At 44.9% G+C, this 15862-nt stretch overlaps 1 protein-coding gene across 7 annotated transcripts in view; it reads right to left on the bottom strand.

Moving 5' to 3' along the window:
- BNC2 (basonuclin zinc finger protein 2) overlaps positions 1-15862 on the bottom strand; it is a 1178402-nt gene that overhangs the window by 173504 nt on the left and 989036 nt on the right. For all 7 annotated transcript variants that reach the window (XM_086961473.1, XM_086961472.1, XM_086961470.1 and 4 more), the window contains one exon: positions 10509-10744. In XM_086961473.1, coding sequence (XP_086817599.1) covers positions 10509-10744 — 236 coding nt within the window. The remainder of the gene's footprint in view (positions 1-10508; positions 10745-15862) is intronic.

Raw genomic sequence — 15862 nt, 5'->3', positions numbered from 1 at the left:
CCCTGAGTAGAAACTGTGAGTGAACGTGAGCACGAATGCTGCAAACAAAGAGAATGTGACCTCTTTTAAAGCTAATGAAATTCAGCTCAATGTCTGGATCTGATAGAGGGCAATGCAAAGGTAAATCGTGCTAGCACGGAAAAGACTCAATGCGCCAAAACACATTTGTCTGTCTTTTTCTGGCTGTTACTGCTGTTGGCCATTATGGTTTGTGTGTTAAATATTCTTGAAAATTCACTGCCCTTAAAGAAGTCCGAGGTGTGGGTTCTCTGAGGCATACCAACATTTTTGAAATGTTGGTATGTATGTGCGGACCTGTGAATTCAGACGGCTTTTTTATATACTTTCATCATGGGAGGCCTGTAGTTTTTTTTTTTAGTGTTATATGCGCGAACTTGACACAAAGGTATTTGGTATCGGAGCGCTTAAATGAGCACCAGTTATGCACTGCGCAGGTATATTAAGTGATTTGCCCAGGATCACAGGATGTGGAGCGTCGTTGGTGAGACTTGTACCAGTTCCCTAGTTTTAAGGTCGACTCCCTAGCCATTAGGCCAAACCCTCTCCCCAACATCCTCTACCCAAAGTGTGTGCCAGATTAAAGTGCGCAAATAGATTCGCCTGGCCCGATCCCACCACCTCACAAAGCAGGGTCACAGTCAACCCTGACCTCACCTCCATGCACCCGATGATCACATTTCGACCATGTCACCTCCCTCACATGGTGCCTTTCTGCACTGGTGCATCTAAGTCACACATGGGCTGCTGAAGCATGTTACCCTGGGTGTCACAGCTCAACACACAGGTCATGGCGGCTTGGTTGCTAAAACCACATACATTTGCGAACACATCGATTAGGATGACGTAGAGGAGCATCAGAGCAGGTACACTGCAGTGCAGCCCCTTGGCTAGGTCTTGCCAGTAATTCTGACACCTATCCTGGCTCTGCTTTTAAAAAAACGTCCACTATGACTAGAAATTGTCTACTAGAAATCGACTGTCTCGATATGACAGCTGAATTTGCTTTATTCTCACTGGTTTGAGGTCTCTGGTTTAACAGAGAGCAGCACTCCGTGGACGTGACCAATAAGAATCACCACTGTGGCACCTAGTCAATATGAAGCAGCACTGGGGGGAGCCCTCATCAATATGAAACAGCCCCGTGGAGCCATCATTGGTTAGGCATGAGCCTGGCACTATGTGTGCCAATGGTAGGCTGGCAGCAGGCCTCTGTAGTCTGCACACAATGTCCATTCACACCCAGAGTATAAATGACATAAGCGGATAGAGCCTAACACAGTCTCACAAGCATGTCCTCTTCTCATCCTTGCCCCCTGATTTGATGTGGTTAGGCGTGTGCCTAGCACTGTTTGCCCAGGAATCAGGAAAGAAACTAAGTTTCTACTTTAAAGGTCAGCAGCAGGCCGCACACGAACAACCGAGGCTGAAAACAGATAGTGTCACAAACACTCAATACACAGTGGCACCAACATAAACGGAAAAAGACTAGCCACATCTGACAAAGCTAAACAAACAGCACACTTCACACATTCCACCTTGGGTCTTGGCATTATTAAGTTCTGTGGTTATACTGAATAAGCAGCTACCTACGTCATTATCATATGAAATCCCTTTATTGATGTCATAACTACACTTTCACAATTGCCTTTTTGAACTTTCTTGCTTTCTCAAATTCGCTTAAAAATACACCATTTGCCCACTCCTTGCACACTGACCACAGGTCACTCATTTCAAACTTTTACGCCCCCACCACTTTTAAATGTCACCAGCCACCACTGCTCAATATGTATGATGAATGAAAACTCCAGGGCAAACATTTTTTTTTAAAGTTTCTCTCTTAGGAATTATTTCATGTTATGAAAACCCTTGTGTGGTTTAAAATGCTCTTTAAGCATAGACAGATGAAGGTGCTGCAACCGCATAACAATAACGGAACAATCAGGAGTAGAAAGTACTATAGAAATGATAAAACACAATGCAAAAAAAGTTGTGTGGGTCTTGACCCACAGATCCCCCATTGACAGAGGAGGCAGACTGATGTGTAGGTTAGAGTCACTGGGCATGAGTGCATGACAGGGCTCCCACAGCACTATAAAAATAGGTTTTAAGTTCACTGGGGCTCACAGAAACATAATTAGCATATCAAAGGAGGTCGCCAGGGAGCTGATTTTCTGAATGAAAAGAACAATTGACTGAACATTATTTTTTTCAGGAAAATCATGTTAGAAACGGTATCGTTGATAATATAGTCTCCTCATAGATTGTGTATCTAAAGGGCTATTTAATTATCTTTTAAAATACAAGTGGCAGCACCCACATATATCATTTTCCAATTTATCTTCCTCGAAAAGATTCAATAGATTTGGCAAGATCGACAATTATTAACCTGTGAAGTAGCACTTCATACCACGCTTTTGATATGTTCAAGTACTGCAAATACAAATGTTGCCATCTTTTTATTTACCAAGGCTCGGAAACCCCCAGGTTGGTGGCGATGCTGCACTTGGTGCCTAAACCAACAGGTTCACAGTGAATGCAAAGCGTACAACAGGCTGCATACATTTAATCCCACGATGTACAATTCAAGATTGGACTGCAGAAGGTGCTCCTGGCCGCGAGTTTACTGTAAACATGTGGCTACATTGTCAAAATACATGGAATGGGATCAAAAACGAATGCACGAGCTTTCCTCCTGCTTTGAAATGTAGCCAACACAACACTTTTTTTCCAGCCTGCTCTGAAGTGAATGTTTCTGGGTAGAAGTGTGTCAGGTTGTGCTACCCTAGGGCAGAAACTAGTCTGTGCCAGTCGACAGCAGAAATAAAGTGTCGACAAATAACACTTCCATATCACGACAGCAGTCGCAATCCTCTAATGAATCGTTCATTCTGCGAGGTTTGTGCTCGGGGTTGATGGCGCCTTGTTGTCGAGGTCGTCGTTTCATGCTCATCTTTCTCGGCTTCCGTAGTGCCTGCAGGGCTAGCGAGGAGCGTTAATCATATTTACCCCTCCTGATAACCGCCATTCACACTGCACCGTTGCTGCTCCTCATTGCCCTGGACAGACACTGGCACCTCGTTGAAGGTTCAGCGCTGCGCGGGAAAAAGCCCCCCGGGACCCTTCAGTTTTCAAGAGAAAGCACTAAATCAGCTGATGCGGGAGAAATGACAATTTGGATTCTCCGGGGGCTCTTCCCGACTCCTCGGCCTCTGTGATCACGGGTTGTGTGGGAGCCTAAAGCCAGCTTTGCAACACACAGCCCAATCAAGAGCAGCCCTGGCCAGAGACCCCCAAACGCGGTTGTGGGGGGAACTGACTTAATGGGAGCGCACTGGAGTGTTTCTGAGTGCAAGGCCTGGTAGGTCCCTGCTACTGCACACGGACTGTGACTTAACGTGGTGCCCTCCCTGCCCACAGCCCGCCCAGCATGCAGGTCTGGGGACCCCACTAAGGATGGGGCATCAGCACTTCTAGGCTGTGAAATATGGCTTGTCTCATCATTTCACTAACAATGTCCTACACTGCCTCCTGGGCTGGGTCTGTCCACGCCAGGAGCAGGCACACAAGGACCGGCCACTGAAACAGAGGCGTAGCTAGAGCTTGTGGCTCCCGGGGCTATCCCTCAGATTGGGACCCCTTGGGGAGGGGGGGGGGGGGGGTTGGGGGGGTGTGTGCTGGGGAAAAAGGACGGCGAGCACTTGAAAGATGGGTGTAATTTCTGGTATTCATATGACTTTCCTTCATCTTTATTGAGTGGTTTTAATTTTTGCCCGTGAGAAAGTGTGACTCCTAGACGTTGAAATGTCACTCATAATTACAATGAAATTCTGAAAGTGCCACACATAGCAATCTGAAACCTTGGCAGCTATGGATGTGCCACACACTCAGCCAACCACCCCTCTGAACCTGCTGCTGCTCTTCTCTTACCTCACTCGCTCCAGGCAGTCTCTATGGCAGGCAGGGGTGGTTTAGTTCGAACTTTGTTCCCTTAATGACTTCTGCTGTACTGAGTCTGCAGTGCAGCAGCTAGACTCTCAGTCCAGAGAGCCAGCAAAACGACGCCCAAAGCTGCAAGCACCAGGCCAGAACTGACTCCTCACGAGAGCGTAGCGGTGAAGCGCGTAACGCGTCACTGCTACGTTCTAATTGCTATGGCACTACAGAGCCATCATTGGTAGCGCTTGTGCGCGCTGCGCACGCTACAACAAGATTGACGGCCCTGGAGACTGGGACGGGGTGGGGCAAACAACGGTCGAGGAGTCCGAGGAGGCGAAGACACACAACACAAACGTGGGACTTAATTTTTGGCAATTTAATTTAAAGCACCGCTTGCAGACTGCAGTGCTTTCAATTAAATTGTCAAAAACTAAGTCCCGCGTTTGTGTTGGGTGCACTCACTGTGCAGCAGTCAGGTCAGGTGCATGCACGCACGCACGCCACTCCTCCCAGCGCGGCATTGCACTTTTAAACTGGGCCGCGGGCGGCCGCGGCACTGGAGGCCCGTTGCGGCTTCGGCCTCCTTTATAATTTATTTGGGGACACTGTGTTCGTTCCCAAATAAATTATAACGGCTGCCGCGGCCGCAACTGGCCTCCAGTGCCGCGCGGCCACCTCAAAAATAGTGCCGCCTGGGGCGGACCCCCACCTCCGTAGCTACGCCACTGCAAAGAAAGCTGTGGTCTCTGGAGCCTGAATGACTGGCGGCCTTTTGGGAGCTGGGAGCGCCGTGAGATGCTTTTTTCTTACATTGGGGTTGTATTGTACGGTAATCGTGGTTATGTGGTGCTTCAACCTCTCAGGAGCACCTAAGTGCAGAACTCAACTAAGAATTTTCATACACCAATATCCTTGTCACAGTCCGCACGTAGGGTCCTCCCTTTGGATGATTTTAAACAAAAAGCAAGTATACGCCACAGAATATGTACTTATAAATGTACACCACTGAAAGGCAGTGCAAAAGTTCCTCCAACTAGGCCACAAACTGCACATTTACACAACAGACTCCACTAGTTTTACTCAAAATATCAAAAATTTACTAGATGCCTGCTATTTTTTTTATAATCAGACATGGTCGAGCACTGCGTGGCTTACTTTTCACTACCACTCCATTCAAATGTCTTTTGTAGTGGGTGCCGGGCGCGAGCGTGTTACACTCTCTTTTTAGACTGTTCCAGGTCCAGTCTGTGTGCTCCACTGCTTCATTTCCGTCTAGAAAGGACATGTTAAGATGACTGTTTTCTGCTCCTTTTCACAGTCTTACTTTCAATCTAAAAGCGTGCCCTTTGACACTACCTATCCATTGTCCTCTGCTCTCTAGAAGTTAGGCAAAATCTCCACCAGGTCATCATGTTCAACAAAATAACATGTCTGGGCATTGCAGTGGATTTTGTTGACAGGGAGCTCACCTTGCCAAGAGGACCACTAGTAGTGGCCAGTGTACCTGTGTGCCCCTTCTATTATTCCACTCTGAGACAGTCTAGTTCCAGAGCAGCCAGATGAACTTACGCCCTTACTGCCCATATAGGCCATGTTTTCAAACCTTGTGTAGCCCAGATAGTCAGAGGCCTGATGGGCTGGAGTCTGTCTAAAGACAACTTGTAATGTGGGAAGAATTTTCTGAAAAAATGTACGGTCTACGTGGCAGGTTAAAGTTCATGCCAGAAGCACATTTCAGCTTATTACAGGCAACATAGGATGCTCTAATTTATAGGTAATGAGAGCGGGCCACAGTGCCATGACCCATCGGGTGCTTTGGTCAAGCGGGGGTTTACTACTGGTGGTCTTTGTCTGAGGGCACCAGCAGAAAACAATCTTTCGGTCAATGGGTTAACAATGGCGTAGTGCTAATGTATCATCTCATTTGAAATTAAACTTCTTTAGGTGCCTTGTCCCTCAAGCCGCTTAGGTAGCTGCATGACCTCTGCCTGGCCTTTGGAATCGTGTTGTTGAAGATGGAAATGTCCATAAATACACATATTGTCGTTTCCACTGCATTTTGAGGTTCTCTTTTTGAGACTAAGGTAAGTGTTTTGACAGTATCTGGGGAGAAAAGTATTCAATAATGGAAGGTTCTGTGCACCTGGTGCCTAGTGATTCTAGTACTCAAGAAAATATTAGTCCCAGTGTTACAGACATACCAAGAAAAGAGGAGTACAGTAATGACCCTGTACACCTGGAGAAAAGTGTGGTTGCGCCCAGTTTTGACAATGGAGAAGTACCTGCTTGCTTCTCTAGACATGCCAGGGCGCCTTATAATGCTCTAATAAAGGGTCTCAAGCCCACGCGCCACTTCCAATTCTATCATTAAACAGGAACTCTAACTGCAAAGGAAAAGGATATTCCTCACCCTTTCAGGCCAAGGTTCTCAGAAATGTCTGTAACTGGCAGACGTCCTGACAAGGGACCATTGATACTCGTTTTTTTAGCGGTGTGCCTACTGGTGACCAGCTTCAAGACAAAGCACCTTCAGCTCATGGGCCTCCACGCCATATCAGGAGTACCTCTGCCAGGTGGTGAGAATATTCCTCTCCTCCTTTTCCCACCTTCCTTCACATTACTCATGGGCACGCACTGATCCATGTGACTTTGCTCTGGGTTGAGAAGGAATCCCTTGACCAGAACAAGTGGTCATCAAGAGCAAGGTTCCTCTGTATGAAGCCAAGGTCTTGCGCTCACATAGTAAGGAAATGGGTTTGCTTGGTTTCTTAAGTGTGACACAGAAACCGGTTTTGGCACTCAAGGCTCACCTCTGGAAATCAGTCTTACCCTATGTTTTGCTTCCTGAAATTAGTGTGACCCTGTTTTCTGCATCGTTTTCAAGTGAAGAATTAATGTCCTTAGACCATTTGAACATTCACCTTGCTTTAACACTGGAGTCACTTGTAATTTTCAAACACATGCATGATCCAAATAAAAGAGTGAGAAGCAGTTGATGTGCGCAGTCTGGCAGGTGGCCTGGCTCCTGGTCTGTGTGTCAGCTGTCTGTACTAGGAATAGACACGCAAGTCTGATGGGTGCAGTCTACCTGAGACCCCTTTGCAGTGGTGAGTGCTAAGATATGTCCATCGATAACATCAGTCTGATGGGTTCAGTCTTTCAGCTGACCCATAGGACGCTTGCTCACGATTATTTTATTTATTTACTGAGTTTTATATAGTGCGAACGGTGAGAGCTCACATAAAAATGTTCTCATGCCATCAAGAGTACAGAGCTTGGTGCATACCAATCAACAACAAAGGTTGCATGGCAACACAGCTGAACTATAAATGACAGCTGGAATTGCCTGACAAATAATAGGTTTGGCTATACCAAGAATGTAGGGGAAACATATTTTTACACTCCACATCCCCTTCAGGTCTCTATATACAAGTGCTCTCTTTATTCTGTTTTAAAATGAACGTTTTGGTCATCCCCCTCTCTCTTCCTCTAATGCACGACCTTCGCCCCACCCTTATTAAAGACGCTAGCAGGACACTTGAGGAGTCAAGACTCAAGGGTTTCCTAAGTGCTAGCTGCGAAAGAAGGAATCTTCACTGTGTAGTACTTGGTATATATTTTGCATAGTAGGCACAAGCTGCATACACAATGTGGAACTACTTTGAAAATTAAGCTTGGCTTTTTGCAAGCTACTGAACATGGAGCAACTTTATTTTGCAGCACACCAGCCCCCATTGCTATCATAATCTTAAGAAATGCCCCCCGGAGAATGTTGCTTTCCCATCACTATCCCTCTGAGGGTGTCTGTACCTTGCAATAAATTGATAGCATGGAAGCCACTTTACATATAATATGCTAATCACCCAAACGAATACTATTTGCATATTCAATTGACTCTAACACAAAAACATTATGTTGTATTAATTTTTGTACCAGAGCCCTTAAGTGCGTACATTTAGTAAACGTTTACTGCAGGTCCTTGACCTAGAATCTGTAACAGGATTATAGGCTTCTAAAACTCTATATGAGAAAAAACAGCAATAAACTAGCTGTACATACAAGCCAATGCAGCAAAACTAATTCATCCTGCTAGCCAGTTCACAAACCCCTTCGATGCAATCCATAGCCAATTGCTAACCAAGTCAATATGCAAGACTTCCAACAGCCTTCCTAACTTCCATCTACAATTACTCTACTTTAACGGACATTATATTCAATATGCCGTCGTTGAGAGCAATAATGGCAAAATGGATGCCTCGCGGCTAGGCTCCAGCAGCACTGGACTTGTGCCAGCTACACTGCCTTTCACACACACCGTGCATCCCAGTGCCTTGCAGAGTTCAAGAGGAAAGGCGATAGGATGATCTCACAACTTGATCTAGCATTTATGAAGTACAACTTTCAGGCATAGTATTTGGAAAGTAAACACCGGGAAACTATGCTTGCCAAGATGTTCCTGGGTTAATCAGCTTGCTTTTCATGCTATCCCTTGCTGTGCTGTGCAAACCAGCGAGTCACCCTTCTGCACAGAGGCAAAGATCGCGCTGGGCTCTAGGAGCCCAACGCTGTACAGTGCTGTGTGGTTGAGTACTATACAGTGATCCACAAGGAAGTTGAGCTCTTTCACACAAAAAGCCACAAACTTAGGCTGCACTACAGTAAGAGTCTTCAATGCACTTGCTTTTTGGGCCTGATCCACCAAACATTGTAAATTTGCACCCACAGTAGTCCTACTTCGAACGTGTGCAGAATTACTACTTTACGGAATTCACAAGCATTCTCCGCGGGAAAACACCCCCACATGAAGTAAGCCCTTTTCCTACACCACCTTCCAGTTTAGAGGTGATCTGTCCCCGATCAGAAAGGGAGGTAATCCAACCTGTTATTGGAAGAAAAATGCATCATATTCAGAATGGCAGATGGTGGTATAAATGTTAAGGAACCCTACAAAACGTAGGAGTTTGTAAGCAATCATAATTTTTCATTCCAAATCACGCTTTGATCTATCCCCTCCCCAGCCACTGCAGGGAATTCACTACTGTAAATTTCTCCAACCTCATGGATGAAAAATCTGCAGTAGTAAAACCATTTACGTCTGTGATGATACCTTCTGTGAGCTCCTGTCATACATAAATTAAACCATTTTTGACCACAAACATACTTAAAGGTGAAAATTGTTTTGTTAATTTGGCCTTCACTGTATGGTCACTGGGACCCAGTGGCGGCTCCTTCGCTAAGCCGGGGAAGCATCACATCAGAGCATAAAAACTTGACACCAGAAAACAGAATCTGGAATCCTCACATTTGAGCTCACAAGATTTGTTAGTAGGCAGTACACCCCAAATGCTAAAATGATTCCATCCATCCATCCGACAGCACTAGCCTTTGGAGACCTTACTTGCACACACTGTATGCAGACCTTGAACGAGTCAGTAACTACTAGTGAATGGAGATATTTAACTGAGAAGACGACAATTTCCTTGGAGAATGATGGTCACAGTCCGTTATGCCTCTGTCTCATTTTAAAGCGACCTGGCGAAGATCACATGTTCAGTCTCTGTCAGGGGTTGCAGTTCTGTGAGGAACATCAATGGGTAAAGGACTGTGCACACATAGAAAATGGTCTCCCAAACCACACACCAATCATTACACAAATAAAGAAAAAAAGCAACTAATTTGCAGCTATGCAAAAAGTATCGAGGTGCAAACAATAAAAGCTGGAAAAAAGATTTCAGTCACTCATGGATCAAGAGTGTGAGAAGTAGATTGGAGGCGGGGGGAAAGAGTGAAGTCACATGTAGGCTTGCCACCTCAACTGTATTTTACTGGCTCGGTCAGTGTTTGTGTATGGAGGTCAGCAAAAAGAAAGGTGGCAACCCTAGTCCCGTGGGATTCTTGCATATGTTTCATCCATTGCACTCATGGCTTAATATATTTCTGGGCAACTTAGGGGCTCAAAGTTTGTTAATAAGATTGAGCCCAGAAACAGATAGTTGATTCTGCATATTGTTTTCTTATTTATGCTACCAAAAGCCTAGTGTGTAGAAGACCATGTTTAGGAATTACACATAATTCAACTTATGATCATTAGTGCCTCAATTTACAATGTACAATAGCTTACTAATAAGCAGACATTCCTTGATCAAAGGAGACTCGACGCGTGGTTGCTAACTTCTCAAACTAGGTCTGTATGCCTTTAGAATGGCTCCCACTTACAAGAGAAAATGTCATTCTTCACATCATCCCCTGCAGATGTATAGCCAGTCAGTAAACAATCACAACAGGTTAAAATGATTTAAATGTGCATGACACAATCATTAAGTTAGTTGTTAACAGTTTTTTTAGACAAAATGTAAAAAAGCAAAAAACGCAATTTAAGATAGTTTATTGATTCCGCATCGATTTTAAGATCAAGTTTGTATGGAGTTTCTAGATATGAACATGAAGTTGAACAGAGAAAATGAAGAACTCACTACTGGTGTCATTGTGCACGAGTCTTCAGCACGCTTTGTCTTGGTGCTAGTAGCTATATGACCTCCCATGCTGCTTACCTGAAGAATGTAGCCACGGACGTAGTCCCGCAGGGTCCAGCCCAATCCGTGAAGGATGTGCAGCACCTCCTCTTGCTTCAGGACACTGAAGAGGCGGTCTAGCAGGATCTTAAGCCGCACGGGTACCGCCTGGGTTCCGTAGAGCATCAGGCTGCTGATGTCAAACACTACGTTGGACTGCACAATCTCCACTTGTGTCGGGTGGTACAGATGCTGAGTGCTAAGTTTGTCCAAAGCTAAAGAGAATATCAAAAATGGAATGGAGAGAGTTCGGTGAAAAGGGAATGGAGTGAGAAAGAGACACAACATTAAACCAGATCATATGAGGAGTTTCTTTAACAAAACTGTCCATTATGATGTTTCAGTTTGAAGTAAATGAAGTAAACATTTTCACCAAATTAGTAATAACTTGAAGGGATAGTGCCAGATACTTTGTTTGCACCACAGGAGTGTCTCGGCCCACCTCACCTCCCTGAATGCTTTTTTAAAATATTTGTACTGGGGAGGAAAAACATTTTACAAGAGATCTTAGGTGATCAGTCTCAGCCTGCAAACAACTGTAAGTAACTACTGGTTTGCATGGTCACCATGTTATGATCCAAACCAATCAAATTCTCACATTCGCTCCCTAATCCCTAAATAGTCAGGACTTGTGAATTCATAAATACTTCAATTTAGGAACAAAGGGAAGATAAAGTCATTTGTGACATGAAGATCAAGCAGTATAACACACATCTGGAGATGTTTGAAAGAAGATAAACTCTTCTCTATTTACACTGCAGAGTTATGGGGCCATGGTTACACTGGAGAAAGTAACCAGCGTTTTCAAGAGAATAGGTTTATATCATCGTGCATTGGAATTTTTTTAGTCAAAACATGTAAAAATAATCAATGGAGCATTTCAAATGATGGATTACCAAACCTCTACAGCTTGCTCTGTCCAGTTACATTGCAATGCATCCACCGGGTGACAATCCAAAGTTCTGTTACAGCAAACACAGAGCCGAAGGCACAGTTACAATAATTAAAGTGAATATATTATATGTCACTAGTGAGTCAGACTAGAAGACTGTGTGAATTTGTCGCTTGGGTTCCAGACCATCTACTGCAGCCCTTCTCCTGCTTTTACTCTGGTATAATTGCTCCAGCAAACCCTCTAATTCAGTGTTTTAATCTTAAAATCAGCACTCCTACATTTATAGTCGTTCTTTACTCTCTGCGGCTTCACAAGACCAAGTGCCGATCCATTTCTTTGTCCAATCTCTAGTGTAAGACCAGGACTTTCTGCTTCTCTTGACTGCTGTTCCAAACACATTAGGGCAGACCACTGACTTTTACTGACTAGCTTGTACTGGCCATTGCTGCTGCATGGTCCATCCTAGGAGAACTCACCTGGCTCCTGCCTCTGGGCTAATTACTTCTTCCATCATCACTTTTGGGGAAGAGAGGATATTGCAGCCATTGTGTACTCAGATCCTCATAATCATGCATTTATTTCTTATCCCTCCTGCCTGTATCTTTTGTCTCATAAACCTGTGCCACCGTGTACTGAATTTCTGGAATACGTAATTCATCTTCACGGGGTGTGAAATGACGCTTACAGAACAGTGTATGTTGTTACTCCACAGCATGACCATTTAACACACGTAACACGCGACAGCCTTACAGTACTCTGCTTTTTTTAGGTCTCCATCACCTCGTTTGTACTCCATTGATTCGGCTGGAGACTCCTACAGCCGTCTTCTGCGCTTGCGTTCGCTGTTCTGAGATTCCTCATGCAACTCTAGTTCCTTCTTGACTTGTGGTCATGGGGGAGTCTGCACATGCGTGATAAATTGCTTTCCTACCCACAGTGGTAGAAGGCCTTATCATTTAGCCACTGGCTTCATTCAGCGCCTTCACTCGGTGGAATACATTGTCAAAGACTTCTGCGTTGCTCATACTTCATTCCTTACATCTGATTCCACAGATCTTTCCTATTCGTGTGGCTAAATCAACTTTGAATGCAGAGATTTGGAAATAATGTAATGTTCATTAAAGATAAGGGACGTGCAGGTCTGGGGACCGAGGCTCTGTGAGTATTCGCTGGGCGGTTTATGCTAACGGCGGAGATGTGCGAGCACTGCTGCATTGTGGGTATTTGGTAGATCTGTGGGTTTACAAGACTATGATGACGGACACGGGCTATACAGGACTGCGAAACAGACTGCCTACTATTGCAGTGCCACACAAATACAAAATTTATTGGCATTAGGACTGCAGGATTTCAAGCGAGCAGAGTTTATCCAATGGAGATCTATGCACATTTATAGTCATGCCTATAGCGCTGTGTGAGTGTGTATGTGTTGGTGAGGTGTGGTACGTTTTTATATAGGAAAATAAAAACACATTTAAAATAAAAAAGGTTCCTTTACAGATAACGCAGACGTGTGTGGCACTTCAAATGTACACTATACCTGGCCTTTAAAATCTTCAGTATTTGGGTACGTATTTTGTACTTTTTTCAGTTAATTTGAAAGGCATTGAAACACTACAGGCTGTAGTGTGTAATTAGCTGATAGTCTGCTTATCCAAATTTGTGTGATTAATTGTTCTCCGTAGGTATGTTAACTAGTTGGCCGGTGCTTCAAGTTTGTATTTTCTCTGTAGGAGTGAGATAATGTGATTTATAGGTTATCCTCCTTTATCCTATTCTCTCACTGACTTACTTGTATTCCAGAACTTTTTAAAATTAGATTCCACATAGAAATTTACATAAAAAATCCGCCCACCAATCTTATTCTACAATTTTGTCATTCTGGCGCTTGATTTATGGGGTGTAAAAAACATTGCCCGCTGTATGATAATGAATAACTAAAAACACGTTAAACTGGCCAATCAGACAGAAACTGACAGGCAATGACAAGGACAAGGCAGGAGCAAGATGACAAGGGTGCAGATAGTGGAATAATCGTAATGCACACAGCTCCATGCGCCCCTCAGAAAATTAGCGGCCTGGGCCCAGCTCGCCCATTCAAAAGGCGGGCCCTGATGCCACTACATATTCTGTATGGCAAATAAGTGTTGGCTTCTCAACAAGAGGTAAAAACCCACATTTGCCTGCTCCTGGGTTAAGATTAATCCTGGTTCAAGTATTCATCATTCAGTGTGCAGTGAATACCCTCCTACTCAGCAAAATGCTCTTTCACCCAGATTTGATTTAAAAGGGCCTAGCTATCACAACAGTGCGGCAATGCAATGACGGGTGTCGGCTTGCTCTTGATGCATAGCTTTATCCAGAAACTTTTGCAAAATGACAGAGGAGCGCCCTTTTCCTCCTCATGCTGGGACCTGGCGGGCCTCTACCTACGGAGCTGAGACTACCCCGCGAATCTGTGCTTGCACATCACTCGAGAAGCGCTGATTTGACCAACCCCTCTGCTGGTAGAGAGCCGTTTCTGTAGACCATTGCACTCCTATGTAACTGGGATATTTGTCCCCATACAGACGTCTGACAGTACAGGTGCTGGTCAGCCACATTATCTCACATCACTAATCTTCCAGGGCGGCAATCCACATCACCTCGTTCACCTGGATGTGAAAACAAGTACTGAGTATCTGAGAGTCCACATTGCCACATTGTGACTTATCAATCTCTGGGATTACATTCACAGTTCCTCGATCTTTGCTCCACCAACAAGTGCCCCCAAACTGCCACTCTAAGTACTTTCAGACACATTGACTCCATCCCCCTGCGCTACAGTGAGTGCGGACCTTGACCCCAAAGATCAGGGAAGAGTCTCCATTGATTCTGCACTTGTCGCTCCAGTCCTTGTGATGGTGGGATGTGCCAAAATGCCAGATCCGCCAGAACACTCCCGAACTCACTCCACAGCATTTGACTGCTCCCCTGAGTTTGCTACGGAAGGCTGCATCCCACCAACAGTACCAGGCCTCTCAATAGATAAGCTAGATGTCATAGTTCAAGAGATCAGAGAATCGTGAATAGCTATCAAACAACGATTGGGGGCCTTTACCACAGACATCAGTCTTCTCAAAGACGATCATAAAAAATTGAGTGACAGAGTGAAATCAAACGAAATGCCCAATACCTCACTGACTACCTGGCAAAAGGAACAATCTACAGTCCATGATGTGGTGAAAGAGGCAAGTGGAAACTTTGCAGGAGTGCCAGAAGATGGGGAGGGGCAAACACGCCATAATAATATCAGGATAATTGGTATACAGAGGGAGCGGAAGGCCCCAACACCACACAAAATATCGAGGATTGGCTTGGCAACCGAGTAGCACTGTCAGGCCTGTCCGAACTGTTCACGGTGGAAAGGGCATACAGAGTGCCTACAAGAAGACCTGCTCCAGGTACACCACGTCAATCGTTCGTAGCCTGCAATATAAATTACATGGACAGGGATGTACTTATCCGAAATACGAGGGAAAATGCAACGAGCCTCATGGATAATGTCTGAGTCTCAATTTTTCTGATTATACGATTGCAGTTCAACATAAAAGATCATCCTTCCGAGCAGTGAAAGAACAACTACTCACTGGGGGAACTAGATCTGCCTGGTTATTTCCGGCCAGGCTAAAAGTGATCCATGAGTAGAAAACTCACTTCTTTGAAGCTGCTGACTGGCGTGGGACTTGGTGGAGCAACATTTCCCAGACTCACGGAGACCCAACACATCACAATCCATGATGGCCAAACCGCAGAGATCCCCATGTAATAGATGACGGAGGGCACTTAACTACGGCCAGAAAGCAAAGTTCCATCTCCACAGCAGGCACGGGAGGGTCAGAGAGCTGTACTGCTCTCAGTATCTTCCAACCACGTGAGCTGCCCAATTATCAGCCCCAGTCTTTCAGCGGACAGTGCATCAGAATCCGACTCAGGAGGTAGCTCCTCACTGTTTCCATCATTCACACCACAGACGGCTTACGAACTGTTTGGTTAAGCGCTATGTAAAGTACCCTGTTCTTTAGAAAATACCCTTGAAGGCATGAGGGAAACATGGGTCTCATATGATGCTAGCACTATTGAATTGTGACTCTGCTGGGACTCTATCTTCCCCTCCTTACCGGAATGCATACTACCCCCAAATGCTTAGCATTCCTAGACTATATATTGGACACTATTTCCAACTTGATTAAGGCAGTTCCTCCTCATTTGTACTCTGATTCATTCCTGCTCATCCCATTGGAGATGGTCTGCATAATCCTATAGTTTGCTTATTGCTATGTACTCCCATATGATGAACTCCCTGCATGGTTCACCATCTTCACTGCGACTTCCCATGGTGTGGCACTTCTTGATTTCACCTGTTGCTGGCGTTCTGGGCCTTAGACTATGACATTAT

This window comes from Lissotriton vulgaris, chromosome 3_1 (assembly GCF_964263255.1).
Source record: "Lissotriton vulgaris chromosome 3_1, aLisVul1.2, whole genome shotgun sequence".
NCBI lineage: Eukaryota > Metazoa > Chordata > Amphibia > Caudata > Salamandridae > Lissotriton > Lissotriton vulgaris.
The sequence above is the reverse complement of the archived record's forward strand: the minus strand, read 5'-3'. Positions and strand labels throughout refer to the sequence as shown.